At 54.5% G+C, this 17,805-nt stretch overlaps 1 protein-coding gene and 1 non-coding gene across 4 annotated transcripts in view; one reads left to right on the forward strand and one right to left on the reverse strand.

The window, feature by feature from the left end:
* Positions 1–207: 207 nt before the first annotated feature.
* Positions 208–10,636, forward strand: ARFGAP2 (ADP ribosylation factor GTPase activating protein 2). Of its 3 annotated transcripts, XR_005373449.1 has the most exons (18): positions 208–366; positions 534–652; positions 1,151–1,223; positions 1,771–1,902; positions 1,990–2,070; positions 2,919–3,000; positions 3,306–3,362; positions 4,032–4,073; positions 4,444–4,496; positions 4,940–5,076; positions 5,178–5,309; positions 7,105–7,233; positions 7,312–7,446; positions 8,434–8,560; positions 8,700–8,793; positions 8,900–9,018; positions 9,452–9,591; positions 10,155–10,335. XR_005373449.1 is itself a non-coding variant. In XM_038563398.1 (17 exons), the coding sequence occupies exons 1-17, from the start codon at positions 295–297 to the stop codon at positions 9,470–9,472; spliced, it is 1,605 nt and encodes a 534-aa protein (XP_038419326.1). In that variant the 5' UTR covers positions 208–294; the 3' UTR covers positions 9,473–10,636. The 3 variants fall into 3 exon arrangements, 2 of the variants coding, with proteins under 2 accessions (XP_038419326.1, XP_038419327.1); XM_038563398.1 differs by having other exon boundaries at positions 9,452–10,636; XM_038563399.1 differs by lacking the exon at positions 4,032–4,073 and having other exon boundaries at positions 9,452–10,636.
* A 62-nt stretch (positions 10,637–10,698) lies between these two features.
* The window catches only part of C18H11orf49, a 195,808-nt gene continuing 188,701 nt past the window's right edge, over positions 10,699–17,805 (reverse strand). The window contains exons 6-9 of the transcript XR_005373450.1: positions 16,253–16,448; positions 15,605–15,714; positions 13,076–13,139; positions 10,699–10,874 (exon numbers count right to left, since the gene is read on the reverse strand). This is a non-coding gene — a transcript (chromosome 18 C11orf49 homolog). The remainder of the gene's footprint in view (positions 10,875–13,075; positions 13,140–15,604; positions 15,715–16,252; positions 16,449–17,805) is intronic.

The raw sequence follows: 17,805 nt of genomic DNA on the forward strand, positions 1-17,805 counted from the left end.
CGCAGCCCCGCAGCCTCGCAGCCCTCGCCACCTGCGGGCGTGGGGGCGCCCGCGAGCCTCGGGCCGGCCGGTGAGCGGTCGCTCCGCCCGGCGCCGCGCGGGGCCCGCGCCCTCCGCACACGCGGGGGCGGTGGCCGCCCCGACTCGGCCGCGCCGGCCGCTCATTGGTCCGGACCCGGACAAGCCCCGCCCCCGGCTGGCGGGGGCTCGCCGGCCCGGCGCCCCGCCTTCGCGGCCGCGGATTGGCCCGCGACGGGACCCGTCGGTCGCGCTGGTGTCTGGGAAGGAGAGAAAATGGCGGCGGAACCGAGCAAGACCGAAATCCAGACGCTTTTCAAGCGGCTTCGCGGGATTCCGACCAACAAGGTGCGCGGGCGGAGGCGCGGGGGGTCCGGCGCCGGCGGAGAGGGACCCCCCCGTCGGCCCTGGGGCCTGAGGGAGGGAGAGGGGCGGGCGGGGCCGTCTCCCTGGCGTGGCTTCGCCCGGCCTCGACTCGGGGCTCCTGACCGTTGGCCCACCGCCTCCTCCCCCAGGCCTGCTTCGACTGTGGCGCCAAGAATCCGAGTTGGGCCAGCATCACGTACGGTGTCTTCTTGTGCATTGACTGCTCTGGCGTGCACCGCTCCCTGGGCGTCCATCTCAGCTTCATCAGGTGGGGTCCGCGGCTGCTGTGCTTCCACCCGGCCGGCCGGGGCTGTGTGCTCAGCGACGGAGAGCGGCCGCCTCGCCGGGACTCCCGGCCAGGGAGGGAGCCGCCTGTGTGCGCCCCTTGCCGTGTAGGCGGCCTGCGTCCGCGTCTAGCGCAACATTTCCTCTTTTCCTGTTGGTTAAACTTAACACTCTTGTTAGTTGCGGGGAAAAGTTAGCTGCATTGACCTTGTTGCTGATGGAGCACATGTCTGGCGTGAGACTGACCGTCGGTAAGGGGAGAGGCAATGCCAAGCTTGAGTGCTTGAGAATTCGACCTCCTTTCCGATCTGGACAATAATTAGTACTCTTTCGACAAGGGAGAGTGCAGGAAATAGGGTGGTGGCTGATTACTGTTTCCTGGGCACCTACTGCAGCCCGAGGCCAAATGACAGGTGTGGGTCTGCCAGGGAAGCGTCTTCCTGGTGTCTGCCTGTGGGTGACACGCAGCCCTTGCACACAGGTCCACAGAGTTGGATTCCAATTGGAACTGGTTCCAGCTGAGGTGTATGCAGGTCGGCGGAAATGCCAATGCGGTAAAGCTCCTTACCATCCTCCCCACCCCCATTCTTCTTCTTGGGTTCTAGCAATGTCTTCCTAGGAGGCCCTGTTAGTATCTGTTTTCAGAGGTGTTTTGTTTTGTTTTTTTCTTTTCTTTTCTTTTCTTTTTTTTTTTTTTTTTGGTCTATAGCAACACGGTACACTTTTCTCTAAACTTGGAAATTGATTCTTCTCAAGTGGGTTTGGATTCATACTAAACCAGACGCATGTTCTTCGGGAAAGGCCAAGGGATTTGGGGCCTCCACAGTCATCCAGATCTTGTGAGCCTGGATGAAGGATGGGCATAGTGGACGGCAGGCTGTCCTCAGGCAGCATTGAGAGATAGCTGAGGTTCAGTCAGTTATCTCAGAGGATGGGAGGCCATTTTTTTTGCAGGGATTTCTGAGGATCTTTACCTCTGAAAAACTGCTGGTGTCAGTAGAGTGTATTGTCAGATATAAACGATAACTGGGCTTTTACAAGGGGGTACCTCTTTTGCTCTGGGGAGTCACCTGTAGCATGCTCTCCTCCCTTGCTCTCCAGACAGCTTTCTTCCGCCAACATGGATGTACAGCCAGTGACGCCAACACCAAATATAATAGCCGAGCTGCCCAGATGTACCGGGAGAAGATCCGGCAGCTGGGGAGTGCAGCCCTGGCCAGGCATGGCACTGATGTAAGTGTGTGTTCCCCGGGGCTGAGGTAGTGGGGTGAGTAGGAATATTCAGAGGCCCATGTTTCAAAGGTGTCTTCTTCCTTCTAGCTTTGGATAGACAATATGAGTAGTGCTCCCAGTCACTCCCCAGAGAAGAAGGACTCTGATTTCTTCACAGAACACACTCAAGTGAGTGCCCGCAAGGAACGCTTCACATGATTGTTGCTGGCAGGTGGCTTATTTACCAAGGTCAAGGCCTTCTGTGGTCATGTGGCATGGAGTCCATTCACCTTGGTATGGCTCCTTGGACAGGGAACGTCTACAGCCCACTGCTGAGTAGGCCCAGAGGTTTCCTCCTCCCCGGAGTAGATGTGCAGTGTGGTCCTCCTTAGGAATGGACTTCTATAAACTGGGATAGTAGGCAGGAGGAGAAGCTTCTTGAGAGCTCAAGAGGTGTCAGGAGCTCCAGACAACTTTTCCTGGATTCTTTCCCCATAAGAAAGGTACTGTGGTTGGGACAAGGAAAGGAGTCCCTCCCCAGCAGCCCACCCCTAGGAGGAGGTTTCCTGTCGACTGGCACTGGGTGCTAAAGTCAGACTCTCTTAATTTGAATTCTTGCTTCTCTTCTTAGCATTTCTAGGATGGTGGCCAAGGCACTTAACCTGTCAAAATCCGAGTTGCTAAAAGAGGCTATATCTACCTTGTAGGGTTGTCAAGATCATTAAATGTATTTATGCGTGAAAAGCCTTTAGACTTGTGCTTGGCAGGTGGTAAGTGCCCAATAGTAGTTGTCATGAAATTAGGGGGATGAGCTCTGGCTATAAGTACATAGTGGAGGGGTGGAGGTGGCTGCTAATTTCCTATTTCTTTTTTCCATAGTCAGTAATAGCAGCTATACTTTTACTCACTAGCCTCCAGTTTTTTTTCTCATGGGCTTGGAGGAAGGCCTCATACCCACTAGGTACCTATAGGTTCTTGGTGCTCCTTGCCCGTAGGAGTGGCTCATCAAAGCTTCTATGATCTGGCTTCTTTTTCAGCCCCCTGCCTGGAAAGTACAAGCCCCCGACCCAGCAGAGACCCAGCAGCTAACCCCTTCTACAGAGATCAGTAGTCTGGCACGTGAGTTCAGTCCAGATTTCAACCAAGGGCCCTGGTGTTGGCAAAGGACTTGGTCTAGGAAGGGGACACCTGGCCAAGGGGATTGGAGTGAGTGAGTGGGTGTGTGTATATGTTCCTATATTTCTTGGTGAGCTGTGATTCATTTTAATCCCTTGGAGGAAGTGGTGGGCGTTTCTTTTATCTTTTGGTGGCATCAGCAAGCTGAAGAAAGCCAGTCCTTCCTACTCTTATCCTATCATTCCCCTTAAGGGGAAGTCACTGCAAGCTTTGTACCTTATATCTAAATTCCACTATTGCATCCACAGAGCCAGAGCACAGCCCCAACATGGACCTGCTTGGCACCTCACCCAAAGCCTCTCTGGGTCAGTATGCCACCTGACAGGTGGGGGGTGACTGGGAGAGGGTGGGCCTCCAGGGCTCTTTTCAGATCTTCTGCTGCCTGGTTATGTGGACTAAGGCCTCAGGAGTGAAGCATCTGACCTTTCTGGAGTGGGGACTGGGATTGGGTTTGTGGCTGTAGCATCAACTGCAAGGACTTTAGAACCAGCCCTTTTGAATTGATAAACCTGGTAGCTGGTATACGAGGCCTGAGGTCTGCCTCTGTATGTGGAGCTGGATCTAGCCAAAGTGTGGGGAGGCCAGTATGAGACAGGACACCTAACCCTGGAGTCTGAGGCAAGATTGGCCTCTGTGGTCCATTTCATCAGATTAGGGTGCAGCTCTCACAGCTGAAGGCAACACTGTCCTTTCTCAGCCTGTCTGTGGCCCTTCAGTTGTTTTTAAATTCTCCTTAGTGTTCTTAAGTCTTGGTTCAATGTTAGAACAGTCTGTTTGCTGGCCTCGGTGGTTCTGTTGACCCTTGGGGGTTGGGGCAGGAAGCTAGCAGAATGATTATGAAACTGAGCCCATGGGAAGGCTAGCATGGCTTAGTCTAAAATGAGGCCTCTCAGAATGATTTTGGTCTCTGGACTTGGGAGCTATAAGGAGGCCCTGGGGTGGGCCCCTTGTTAGCCACAAGTTTTTCTCTCTAGAGTCCATGTATCTGTCACCTAAAGGGGCCCTTCCTGCCAGAGGTAACCAACAGCTGCTCGGGGAACCCAGCCCCTTGCATGCCAGTTCCCTGCTGAAGGAGCTGAGGCTGATATTTAACATCTGCCTCCTGCTTCGTGTTGGTTCAGGGACTGTGACGGTCTCTGGTGCTTTGGGTTTAGTTCTTGTCTCAGTCAGCTGGGAGTCAGGAGCCTTGCCTAACTTTGTCTGTCTGTCCTTGGCTTGGGCTATGCCGATGCCATTGGTTGGAACTGGTGGGTGGCAGCCTTACCTTCCTCTGCCTGGAGCTGTTTTTTGTAGAAGTTCTTGCCAAGAAGTTGCATGGTACAGACTGAGCTGCTGCCTCTGACCTCCCTTTGTTTTCACTCTTGCCCCATCTTCTTTCTCACACAGAACCGAGAACCTCCCTCATTGGCAAGAAGAAGCCAGCAGCAGCTAAGAAAGGGGTAGGTGGAGAGAGGCAGTATGGTGGTGGTTAGGAGCTGGCGTCAGCTTGACCTGCCACTTGCTGGCTGTGTGACTTTGGCAAAGGTACTTCTCTAAACCCTATCTGTGAAAGGGTTGTTAAGACGACTGTTGTTAAGGGGCTCCTGGGAAGAGTCCATGTGATTGTGCACGTCAGGTGCCCAGTGCATACTGGGCCTAGTCAGCATTACCTGCTGTTTTCAGGCCTGAGGCATCCGCTGGCATTGTGTGAGCCACCTCCTGCCCAGCTCCAGCAGAACCACTGTTCTCCCTCATGACCATGCTGGCTGGGCTCCTATTTTTTACCCTAAACTTTAAGAAGAAATGCTTCCTTTGTGGGTGTGGCTAGAGGACCCACGCTTGGGAGGGAACAGAAGACTTCGTGGTTGTTGGCAAGGCCTCCATCCCATCATTCTCCTCTCAGCTGGGTGCCAAGAAAGGCCTAGGGGCCCAGAAGGTGAGCAGCCAGAGCTTCAGTGAGATTGAGCGGCAGGCCCAGGTGGCAGAGAAGCTCCGTGAGCAGCAGGCGGCTGATGCCAAGAAGCAGGCTGAGGAGTCCATGTGAGCATTTGCCCATGGGACCCTGGCTTACGTGGCGTTGGGTGGGCAGGGAGGACGGGTGAGGATGCATGCTGGCCTCTGACACATTTATTCCTTCCTAGGGTTGCCTCTATGCGCCTTGCCTACCAGGAGCTCCAGATTGACCGTAAGAAGGAGGAGAAGAAGCTCCAGAATCTAGAAGGGAAGAAGCGAGAACAGGCAGAGAGGTTGGGCATGGGCTTGGTGTCCCGCAGGTGAGGCTTGGCTCTGGGGTGTGGCAGGGAAGTGCCACTGTTCTGGGAGCCACTGCAGATTCTTCCCAGCAGTTTGGGTTTTGAGGCTCAGTCTTTGAGGTGGAACAGATAGATGGCTTTGCTTATTGTCTTGAAGTGCCTAGTGTAGTGCTGGTCACAGAGTAGGTGTGTGCTCACCGTGTTTGTTAAATGAAACAAACACAGGATTGGGTGCTTTTTCAATAAACCCAAGAGGGTATGGTGGTGTTGCTTAATGGGGGTGCTAACAGCGTTTCGGTGGGACAACTGTTTATTTTTTAAGAGCTCCCTGAGAATTGCAAAGATCTTAGCATCCCCAGTCCACTAAATGCCAATGCTGCCAGGCATGCTAACACGCAGAAATGCTCCTAGACCATGCCCTTTGGCATTGACAATGCCCTTCCTGTTTCATGACCACTGGGTTTGTGTTGCTGTGGTTTTTTTAAAAACAAAACAAGGACTGCAAACCAGTTCTCTGAACCATTTTGTTTGCTCTACACTAAGAGTTGATACCTAGAGATTTCGGTAACACTAGACTTTCGATCTCTTAAAAATCGGAGTATTGGACAGCACCAGGGCCAGCCATCCTGGCTGCGGTGGGCTTGTGAGCTCCACCACTGGCCTTACCTGCTGAAATACAGCAGTCCTGGGCAGGGGGTATTACTGTGTCCTTTTTATAGGTGAGAAAATGGACTTAGCAATTCAGCAACTTGCCTGAAGGCCACAGATCTCGTTATTGGCACAACTAGATTTTGAGTGTAGAATCATTGATTCCAAATTCAGTATTTTGGGTCTTTATACTCTACTTCTCTGAAAGAGGACACGGCTGGCTGGTCCTGCTTCATCTTTTCAGAACATGTGCCAGTTGGATTTAAGTTACGCTATTTATTTCCCCACTGCTAATCAGGGAAACCTAAAATCTTAATCCCGGAAAGGACTCTAGGTCTCCTCCCTTTCCCTGTTTCAGTCACAGAAATTACTGGGTTAAAGGGTCTGAACAATTTTTTCAGCTGGTTGGTTCTTTTTTGCAGTGCAATAGAATCTTTGACTTAAACCCAGCCTACCCTTCCTAAAACCCTATTGTAAGACATTTACTCCTTGGGCTTCTGCCCGCTAAGCGCTGTAGATATTTTGTAATGAGTTTATTGAAGCGGTGTTAACTGTTAAGATGCCTCTGTGGAGCGTGACACGGGAGGATGTCGAGGCCTCAGGAGTTAGTAGCACCTGCCCAGCTCTGTCTCTTCTCCCTGGGAGACCAGACAGCAGCCCCAGGGCTTAGTGCAGACAGCCAGGCTCTGTACTTTGACAAAGGTAGGCTGAGTTGGGGGTTAGGAAACTTAAGACCTCTTCCTTTGATGCCATTAGACTCTTCCTGGTTCTGGGGCATTTTGCATCTTTTCAACCTGTCGCTCTTGGTGAAGGATGTGGCTCATAGTCTGTTGAGTTGTTTTTAAGGACAGAGCGCACTACCATTTGGCGCACGTCATTGTTAACATGCCAGCAGACAAGCAAACAGTCCTTGGCCAGGGAAGCCCTACTTTGAGAAAACGAAGCTGATGTGCGGACAGTTGAGGGTGTCCTCCGGCCCAGCCAGGCCCATGGTGCTGCCTGCTGGGTCTGGCCCTGCCCTGTGTGTACGGCATGAGGGGAAGGCTCTGGGTGGGGAGGGGGCGCCCAGTGGAAGAGAACCCACATTTCCAGCAGCTGGGCATCTTGTCTTGTGTGGTGATGGCGCTGCTCACCCCTGCTCTCGGGCCGGCCCCACTTGTCTTCACAGCTCTATCTCTCACTCGGTGCTGTCGGAGATGCAGGTGATTGAGCAGGAAACCCCAGTGAGTGCAAAATCCTCCCGTGCGCAACTGGACTTGTTTGATGATGTTGGTACTTTCGCCTCTGGACCCCCAAAGTAAGGCTGTCGTTGGGGTGCAGACTTGGCCACCAGTTCCTCATTCAGTTCTTCTAAGCTACTCTACTGTCTCACTAGGTACAAGGACAACCCCTTCTCCTTGGGAGAAAGTTTCAGTTCCCGCTGGGATACAGATGCCGCCTGGGGTGTGGACAGGATGGAGGAGAAGGAGCCAGAAGTGACCATCTCAAGCATCCGGCCTATTTCAGAAAGGTGGAGTGGGCTAGGGTAGCACTGTCTGGTAGGATTTTTCTGTGATGGGAACATTCTGGATACCTGCACTGTCCTGTGGTGGCCACCAAGTATGTGCCTACTGAGCTCTTCAGATGTGGCTAGTGCAGCTGAGGAACTATTTAATTTTAATAATTTTATATAGTCACTGTGGCTGGCAGCTACCAGATTGGGTCGTGCAGGAATCACACTCTGGTTTGAGCTGTGCTTAATCATCACAGAAGGCTTATTAGTAGCTTCTTTTGTTCAGTATCAGTTCCTCTGGCAAGAGGGGCCCAGTCATGCTTCAGTCCTGGCCACCCAGGGATTGTGTGTTTCTGGCCACCATGTTATGTTATTTAAGTTTATGTTAACCTGGGTAATGTTTGACTGATGAATTACCTGCAAATCATTTGTAAAACGGGGATATGAGTAGTCCCTTCACATGGTTGCTGGAAGGATTAAATGTAACAGAACTTATAAAGCAGCCAGCCCAGGGTGTATGCATGTCAGCAATCGGTAGGAGCGACCGTATGCCGTTATGTCTACACTGGGATGCCTTTGCCAGTTAGAATGCCAAGAGAATAGGTATAAACTCAGGCAAACAGAGACATAGGGTCACTCTAGTGTTAGGCCAATTGTAACTTGGAGTAGACTGGCAGTAGTGATGGAGAAGGAGCCAGATGTCATAACATCCTGGGTGAAGCTCTTGTGGTTCAGGGTAGAGGACTGGTGCCCTCTAGACTGTGTCCACGCTGCCTGGTGGAGGCAGTGTACGCTCTTTTGTGCTTTGGCTTTGGTGTGGAGAAGAGAGGGGCCTTGTCTAGGGGAGAGGGTTGAGGAGTCCCAGAGCCACAGCCAGATGGGGCCATAGTGAGTCTCTCCAGAAGGCCACTAGCACTTTTCTCAGCTTCTGTTAGTGATGGGTTTAGTAATACGAGGCTCTGATAGCGATAGAAGGATCAGAGGTATCCCACATCCACCCCTCAGAGTCACAAACAGAAGGGAAGTGGAAAGCCGGAACTCAGGCCTTGAGTCCAGTGAAGCACGTCAGAAATTTGCAGGAGCCAAAGCCATCTCATCGGACATGTTCTTTGGGCGGGAGGTGGATGCTGAGGTAAGTAGCGTCGTCCAGCCTGAGCCTGGAGGCGGCAGGTCGGGGAAGAGCTTCCTCCTTCCCATTGCTTTAGGCTTCAGCACCAGGGTATCTCGGCCGGGCCAAAAGATCCCCAGGCCTTTCCCTTTCTTCACCGCAGCATGAAGCCAGGTCTCGACTGCAGCAGCTCTCGGGCAGTAGTGCCATCAGCTCGTCTGACCTCTTCGGGGACGTGGATGGGGCTCATGGAGTAGGTAGGGCGCCATTGGTAAGGTGCACACCCGGTGGAACCTGAGCAGAGCGGGGCCTGGGCAGGGCTTGCCGCAGGGCTCTGAGCCACCCTTTCCCTTGCTTTTACAGGTAGTGTATCCCTGGGCAACGTGCTCCCCACAGCTGACATTGCCCAGTTTAAGCAGGGCGTCAAGTCTGTGGCCGGGAAGATGGCTGTGCTGGCCAATGGTGTGATGAATTCTTTGCAGGTGAGGCTGGGGCTGCTTGGCCTGGGGCAGGAGGGGAAAGTGATAGAGTCCTTGGAGCTTGGCCTTCACCACACCCGGACACTGCTGCTGGGTGGACCCGGGCCTGAGAGCTTTTTCTTTTCCTGGAGGGGCAGCTTTTGAGCTCGGTACCAGGGCTGGGCCACTCCCTAAGATGATGCCGTGTCCGCACTGATTTCTCCAGCCTTGTCTGTAACCTTAGCTCCTCCTCCCCCTCCCCAGCCTCAGGATCAAGCAGGGCTACCCCCCCTTGGGATCCCGCCACAACCCCTCTCCCGCATCGCAGTAAAATATAAAACAATCTCTGCCATGCTCAGATAGGTGCCCGACTCCCCAGAGTCCTGCAGGGGCATGTGGGGGATGCTGCTGCAGGTGAGAGACTTGGGACTTGTTTTTTTTCTTCCCCCACGTCCAGGATCGCTATGGTTCCTACTGATCCAGGCGCCACGGCGCAAGTGAATGGTGGCAACGGCAGCAAAACCCCCATGATTCCAAGGCCAGGGGCGCTTGCCTTGTGGAAGCTGGGGAGGAATTGTTACTTTATATGTGTTGTGTGTGAGTGGGGTGGCCTTTGAGGATCTCGGGTGAGGGGGATGGGCGGTTCCAGCCTTGATCTCTGCCTGTACACTGAGCCCTTTATTGTCCTCCCCTCGCACGCCCTCCCCTGCGTGCTGATAACTGTCCTCTGGTCCTGCCCCGCAAGCTGCTGCTCACTTGTCCTGCCACACTGGGAGCAAGGGGAGGAGTTCCCTCAGGCGGGCCGATTCTGGGTCCAGCCCTTCCCTAAGTAGGGAAAGTGAGAAGTATAAGGCTTTCTGCTAGCTCTAGGATCCTTCCAGGTTGTCTGGGGTTTGGCCCCCATCCTCTGGAACCAGTGGGCAGGTCCAGAAAGAGTTCTGCTGTGGATCAGCCCCCGAGGGAGGGAGGCTCTGGACTTGCTGCTACTGCTGCTCCAGCAGGCTCTTGTGGGCGCCCGGGGTGGGGGTGGGATGGGGAGGGAGGACCTTCGTCTGGGCCTTACTAAGGGCTGGGAACTTGACCTGCTACCTAAAGGTTTCATTTGGGATCAGACTGGAGGCCCGAGTGATCTTCTCCTGTCTCACCACCCCTTTTTACAGTGATCACTTGAGGGATACTTCTCCTGAGTGTCTCGGAGTCCTTCCATACCATCCATTGTGGCGCACAGGACCCTCTGTCCCTTCTTCCCTTGCTTGGTGGCCATGGTGGGTCTCATCTGCCCTGTGCCCTGCTCTGGATGCTGTGAGCGTAATGCTGGCCAAGGAAGCAGAGGACATAAGGGACAGAAACAGGCTCTTGGGGCTCAACTTTCTCCTTCTCTATCATCCTGGTCTTGGGCCTGGACAGCACCACCAGTGAGTGCTTGAGGCACCCACTGGGCTGCAGGCCTTGTCCCTTGGCCGTGCGCTGTGGCCTCCTCGGTGCCATCTTACCCCTGCTGTGCTGCCCACTGTGGGGTAGGGGTTGGGCTCTCAAGCAACACGGACCCTTCTTCCCTCGCCCCCTCCCCCAAAGGGACGTGACTTTCTTTCTGGACTGTTTGTATTGAAACAGAGTGGTGTCAAATAAAGCCTCGACAGGGCCCTGGGCCACTGTTGGTCTGAGTGAAGTGGTGTCCTTTCTGGATCCTGCCTCCCTGCCCAGTGCAGGTCCCTGGCCTCACTCCCTGGGCTCCCACCGATATGGGCAGGGTGTCTGGTGCTGAAGCTGAGGGCATGCTCTCCGGGGCCTCCAGCTTGTCTCTTCTCTGAAAGCCAAAGGCCCCTGGCTTCTCGGCCCTGTGCTGCCGCGAGGTCCGGTGCAGCCTCGACCTCACCACCCTGTTGCACGCGGAGGAAAGAGCTGGTATTAGTTGGCCCTTGAACTCATCCCGTGAGCCCTATGGCCATGGGTAGGCACGCAGCCTAGCAGCCCTGCACCTCATCCCAGCCGCAGGCTCGACTGTGGTTTGTTTCTCGGAGTTTTCAAGACAAATGAAGTCTACACCCTTCACGGAACCCTTTTAAAACCAGGATGAAAGGATGTAGGTGTGTGTAGGACTCCTTAGCTTGGTAATCTTTTCCCCCGGTAGGGGCTCCTGGAATGTAGCTGCCACTCCAGGTCCTCAGGGTACAGTTGTAAACCACTGGGCAGGGAGATGGACCATTAGATAAGATGGGCAAGGGGGCCGTGGGGCTCTAAGCTATTGACTTACAAAGTGTGGGCCTGGGCCTTCCAGCTCTGGAATCATCTGGAATGTTCATAGTCCAGATTTCTGTATCCCACCCCAAGCCCAGACCATCACCTGTGTCGTAAACCAGCTGGAGGGGATTCAGATGCCTCCCAGGATTTCCAAGCTGCTGTCAGCCAGAGGCTGGAGACAGTGGTGGACCTGGAGAGTCCATGTAGCTTGGAGCCTCAGTAGAACTAGAACTTCCAGCCCTGGTCTGATACTGCAGGGCTTCCAGAGCCGGTCCCTGAAACTCCAGGGTGGCTGGTTTGGACAGAGATGAGTCCAGGAAAATGTGTGCCCAGTGTGGTGACACCCGTCTGCTCTGCTTGGGTCCCTGGGTGGCTTGTATTTTCTGGATTACCTCTGGCCAATTAAAGGAGGTTGAAGACCACCTGTCCTTACCTTCCTCCAGTCTTGGCTGGAAGCTTGTCCTCTGGCCTGTCATTCACAGCTGCATCCCCATTGCCCCAACCCTGAGCAGGTGCTTAGCAAATATTTAATGAAACCTTGGCTAGAGAAGACTACAGTGCTAACCCTTTCAGGCCAGGGTCGTTAGAGTTATGGAAACCTGGCCTTGAACCCTCTGAGCTTGTTTTCTGAAGGCCCATTCCAGCTGTGAGCACCTTTGAAAGGTTGTTGTGCAGGAAGGGAGTCCCTCTTGGCTCATTATCTGAGGCTGGTCTCCAGATGAGTGGTCCTCTGGCCCCCACCTTCCACTCCTGCCAGAAGAGCTGGGACTCAGCACCAAAACCCCCAATTCGCCCCTTCCCTTCACCCCATCCTCAGTCTAGTGGCTTTAGACTCACCACTTACCAGATGCAAGGGACTTTATTCGTTTAACATTAAACCGTTAGACACAGAGGAGACTTGGAGCAGGTTTTGAAAGTGGACTGGTCTTGCCTACCCTTTGTCCTGTCACAGTAATGGCTCTCCCTCCAGGAGAAGGCCACTGTGTTTATGGCCACCCTGTATGTGTGCCACAGGTGTCACCCCTGACCATGCAAAGCCCTGCACCGTTATTCATGGTCTCCCTAGAGGTGCTGTGTGGGGACTGTCAGCAAACATCATCTTCCTCACGGCCTCTGCTCAGTCTGCTGTCAGCTTGGGTCCTGACTAAAGTGCAGAGGCAGACAGGGCCAAGAAGGGTAGGCTGTTACTTGTCAGGGTCACTGCTAGACTTGGCTGACAGATACCAGACCCCTCTGGCCGGTCTTTGGGCTTGGGCTGTTATTCAAGGCTTGTCACCAGCAGAGGGCAGCAGGGCGCAGGAGTTGGAGAGGGGGCTCGGCGGGAGTCCCAAAGGGCAGGGGTGGGGGGAGCTGGGCATGAGGGAGTTGTGGACAGGACCCTTTAGACTCCTCAAGTCTCGGACTCATCCGTCTCTTCAGTGGAACCATCGCTCTCTGCGTCCACCTTGCGGGCGTGATGGAGGGGTCTCCAGGGAGAGCCAACCCGGGGAGGGGTCCGGGAAGGCAGGCAGCCAGCCTCTGGATTGGCAGTGGCCGAGTTGACCAGGCCTGGGACCTGGGCCAGCCTGGAGGAGGGAAGAAACCCAGAGGGCAGCTAGGTGCCTCCTGTCTAGGGACCAGGACCTCCATGGTCACTCTTGTATTTGGATGAAACCATGGGCTGTATTCCCAAAGGACTCCAAGAGTGGCTGCCTCAGGCCTCTGCTGGAGCCTAAACCCTTCTCCGACTGACGCGGGTGCTGCGGACAGTCAACGTGTGACCCACAGTAGGGCACTGCCTGGTCCAACAGAGGTATGGCCTCTCCCACAAGGGGGCAGCATCTTCCCACCCGACACTTACAGCCGTTCCAGCTCCTCATCCATGGCTGGGTCGTGCATCAGGTCCCCTTTGTCAGGCAAAGCTCCTAGGAGATAATTGGAGGGCACAAAACTTAACCTGAGCGTCTTTCAGGCGGGCTCTGGTCAGAAAGCCGCATGCCCGGCAGGTGCCTCCACGCCCCTCACCTTGGTGTCTACCTCCACTGCGGACCCTGGGAAGGCTCATCTAAAAGATCTGAGGAAGTGCTCTTTCTAAAAAAGAATTTTTTAAAAACTTGAGTACAGTTGACACACGATGCTATATTAGTTCCAGGTGTACAACACAGTGGCTCACCACCTCAGCATGCTGAGCTCACCACGAGGGTGGCTACTGTCTGTCACCATGAACGCTAGTTCGGTATCATTGACCACAATCACTACGCTGTACCTTCTATTCCCATGACTTGTTCGTGGGGAAGGGCTCTAAAGAGCAGTTTTAAGAGGTCTGTTACGGGAGCAGGAAGTCCTGGCTCCTGTTAGATAAATTTAGTGAACCTGTGCCTACCCTCTTCAACTTGGGGCAGGCCCTGCGGCCGGGAGACACCCCACACCCCAAGGTCACTGCACACACAGAACCGAGACTAGGTGGTGGGTGTGAGCTGGTGGAGGGGTGGTCAGTTCCTTCCTTGAGGCCCCACGTACTGGGCTGACAAGGAGCCAGAGACGTACAGTCCAGCTAATGCCCCCCCAAATCAGAAATTATACGGTTGTGTGCCCACCACCCTAGTCAGAGTGAGCCCACTTTGGAGACAGAATGGTAAAAAATGCTGTCTCAGCTCCTCAGAGACTCTTGAGAGGCGAGAGGAGAAGGCTGGGTCAGAATCGGATCAAACTCTTCTGCATGGCCAGGAGCGCCCGAGGGGATCTGGCTCCTCTCTGCTTGGCCACAACTCTTTCTGAGCCGGTGTCCTTAGCTACAAACCAACGGCAGTAGTGCTTGGATACTGGGAAAGGGGAGAGGAGCACCTCTCGGATGCTCCCTGGAGCTGTTCACAGTGGAGGGACGGTGGGGCTGAAGTGCGCAGATAGAAAGGGTCTCACCTGCCAACTGGAGGGAAAAGCTCACTGGTGTTCAGCACGGAGAACTGGCTGCTAACAGCGCTGGTCTCTGGAAAGCCCCGATCTTAAGCCCACCCATCTGGCTCCAGTTCAGTTCCTTCCTTTCCCAAAGCTTTTCCAGTTGAGGCCTCCTGGCCCCTTTTGCTCTTAATGGTTTCCAACTATGTTCCACAGGGCCCTCTCGTTTTGTGTGAGCGTGTGTGTGTGTGTGTGTGTGTGTGTGAGTGTGCTTCTGTGACCGCCTTGAGGACTAAGGGAGCAGGACAGCCCCTCTCCACAGCTGGCTGCACCCCGAGTATCTCCTGATCCCTGTTTCCTACACTGGAGATGCGGCGGAGGGCAGGTGCTTCTGTCCATCTCCCTCTCCACTCTGCGGTAGTGCCTGGTAAAAGTGGTTGACGGAGTGATTGCCCTTTTTAAAGTAAGGGCATGAGGCCCACTTTTTCCTTTTCCTTCCTGTGGCCTGACTAGTGGAAAGGAAGGGAGGGCGGTCAGTTACCGAGGTGAGAGAGAAACCCTACGCAAGTCCCACCCACTGCCCCCTTACTCCTGACTTCTCCTCTTTGCCTTTTGACTCCGGTCTGGCCAGTGACCTTGGCAACCAGAATCACTCCTGGCCCTGTGCACCCCCAGGCATCACTTTGGAGGAAGTCGGCTGCTGGGCAGCATCATGCCTCAGTGGGCCTCAGTGAGTCCTGTGGGGCTTGCATTCCTGCATGCATCCCCAGCAGGCTTTATATCGTGTGAGATCTGAGGCCTCAAACACACCTGGATACTCTTGAAGAGGGAGATAATACAACTCCTGCAGCTCTGGTGGGCAGGGGTCTGGGGGCTCTTCCCTTGGGGGAGCAGCAGGTGTGAACGGGACACGCACGAGCCAGTGAGAGGAGGAGGCCGGCCAGTGAGAAGAAGCGCCGGGCGTGAAAAACTGGGCCAGTGCAGGCCTCTCTCCCCATTTTTTGCTCCTGTTCATATTAATCAGTTTTCTTTTTCTTTTTCTTTTTTTTTTTCCCAGCTGGGAAAAAAGGCCTCCTCAGACACACCTTTGCCCTGCTTACAAATGGGATTCAAGTCCCTTTGATATATAATCTCCAAAGCCACTTAGTAAATAGCCCTGTGTCTGCCCAACCTGCAGGCCACTCCCCAGAGCAGAACGGGGCATTCTCCGGGGAGGGGCTGGGCACACCTTTGCCCCTGAGAGGCCGCTTCATGTTGGGGCAGGGCCTTGGGTGGGGAAGGCTGTCCCTTACCACCCGAGTGCAGGAGGCCTAAGAGGGCACAGTCTTTGTTGTGCCTGTTCTGGCTCCTGAGGCATCCGAGACGGACCCTGAGAAGTCAAGGTGGAGATGGTGATGCCCCTTCCTTGCTGTGACCATGTCTGCCAAGAGCAGCGAGTCCCCGCATGGTTCTGTGGTGGAGCAGGAGAGGCTAGCCAGAGCGAGCTTTGGCTTACCTAGGGCTTGGTTGATCCCATGATGCTTTGAAAGAGCCACAAGGAATCCGTAGAAGGTCAGTCTCTGAACGTTGCTTAGTACCTCTTTGACAAGTGCGGGGGGTGGACAGCTAGAAGGGAGGATACAGATGCCAGATTCAAAGGCCAGCAAAACTTAGTGCCTTCTTTTCCTCCAGACCTTCAGGCTCGGGAGGGTGCCCAAAGCCAGGACTGAGGGGCCTCGTCTGCACTGGGGGAACACAGCACATCTCCAGAAGCAAGGCCTTGACTGGGGACAGGATGGGCTGGCACGTTCCCTACCCAGTGCTCTCACTAGGGCAGCAGAGGAAGAGAATGGCCAAAAGGCAAGGGGTGACAGTCTCTTCCTGGAAGAGACCAAAGCTGGCTGCTCTGTCTCTAAGGAGAGTTTGTGGCCTGTGGACAGCTTCGTTCTCCCTTTCTGTAGGGTGCATGCTTTGTACAGTGAACGTTAACCCCTTCTCTCCAAAAAGCTAGAGCTGATCCATCTCCTGGCGCTGGTCTAACCGACACTATACCCCTCGAGGGCCCCGGAAGCCCCGTGCCAGTCAGAACACCTGCTAGCGGTGTTCCCGAGCCAGCAGCCCGGCTCCCCGGGGCCGAGGCGAGGCCTCCATGCTCCTTGCTCACCTGTATTTGTGCCGGTCACACAAGTTCTCCAGACACTGGTAGAACAGGGACGCCTCCACGCCCTCCAGCGTGCTAGCCTCACCCAACGCAGGCCGCTGGCGGTGCTGGCCACTGGAGGACGTCGGCACGATCACCGTATTGGGATTCTTGCCTGCCAGCAGGTCCTGATAGATGGCAGCCACACTCTCCAGGAATTCTGTGGACCATGGGGGGTGGGGAGCATAGGTCGGCGAGGGGGACACACCTCGTCCGTTCACTGGGTCTGCCCTTCTCTGCTAGCTCAGCTCACCACCTCCTCAGCACACCCACCGGCGTGCTCCAGGCCCTCAACTGCGTGGGACCAGCGTGCTTGTGAGCAATGTCCCTAACGTGTGTTTTAGCTCCAGTGTCCCCTCCTCAGAGCAGCTGTTTCTGGACTGGGCAGGTGCCCTATTGCACATACTCGGAGCACCCCAGAATTCTTTGTAGTGCTTTTCCAAGGATAAGTTTTCCGGGTAAGTATTGGTTTGCTCTCCGTCCTGCTGGAGTGGAAGATTCTTGAACAAAGGCAGGGATTGTGCCTTGTCAACCTTTCTGTTTTAGTATCTAGCACAGTGCTGGGCACATGTTATGTGCTAAAAATATTTTTTAAAGAGTGAACGTGTGCACACATGCGCTGGTAAACCCCTTCTCACTTGTGAGGCCACCGGCCTCTCTGACTCAAGAAAGCACGGTGGAAGAAGGCCTCAAGTTGCTAATTTATGACACATTTGAAAGGCAGGAGGAGAAGGTTTTCTCAGACCTAGCTGCTCCTTCTCCAGGGCCCAGGAGCTTCAGAGAAATGGAAAGTAGATGCCTGCAGCTGCTCAGAGCAGGTGGCAAGACCCCAGGCTCCAGCCCCCGCCGGACCAGGCCCTTGGGCTGCTATCACGAAAACAGAATGTGGCGCCTGCGAGAGGCTAAGGCTGGCTGGGGTCACCGGTTGGCAGGGGAGCCATGTCCAGGTTCCAAGGACAGCCTCCTGTTTACCGGAAGAGCCCATTTTAAGTGAGTTTGTCTATGGACATAGTCAGCAATTTCTGAGCCCAACATTCCATTTGACGTTGCTGTGTGCACTGTGTGAGCCAGTGTGCATTTGTATTTATTCGTCTGTTTCTATTACACCTGATTCGAGAAGGGATTTGAGGATCCATCTGGTGTGGATGGGGAGTAGGACAGGCGTGTGAGATAGCTGTCTGCTTCTTCAAAGCTGTGTGGGCAGGAAAATGTGTGCCTACACACAGGAGTCAGGGCCAACGGGGAGCCCTGCACGGCACAGGGCTAAGAGCACTGGCTTTGGAGTGAGCCTTCAGTGCAGGTCTGGGCTCTACAACTTACTAGCTCTGTGGGTTTGGCTCCTTCCCTCTAAGCTGAGGCTCTGTCTCAGAGGCCCTGTCTCCTCAGGCTGTTGTAAGCATGGAAGTCAGTGCTAGGCCTGGCACACTGATACCCTGTGAACGTGTCGTGTGCTGTCACAGCGGCGTGCACTGTTCTAGGTATGGTCACCGGCACTTAGATGGATTTCCTGCACCGCT

This window comes from Canis lupus, chromosome 18 (assembly GCF_011100685.1).
Source record: "Canis lupus familiaris isolate Mischka breed German Shepherd chromosome 18, alternate assembly UU_Cfam_GSD_1.0, whole genome shotgun sequence".
Taxonomy (NCBI): domain Eukaryota; kingdom Metazoa; phylum Chordata; class Mammalia; order Carnivora; family Canidae; genus Canis; species Canis lupus.

What these genes read in the sequence shown, in the direction of transcription:
- ARFGAP2 (XM_038563398.1), top strand. Translation starts at nt 295, where the DNA reads ATGGCGGCGGAACCGAGCAAGACCGAAATCCAGACGCTTTTCAAGCGG. An exon ending in AGAGATCAGTAGTCTGGCAC is followed by an intron (nt 3,001 to 3,305) that starts GTGAGTTCAGTC and finishes TTGCATCCACAG; the next exon opens with AGCCAGAGCACAGCCCCAAC. An exon ending in CTCACCCAAAGCCTCTCTGG is followed by an intron (nt 3,363 to 4,031) that starts GTCAGTATGCCA and finishes TTTTCTCTCTAG; the next exon opens with AGTCCATGTATCTGTCACCT.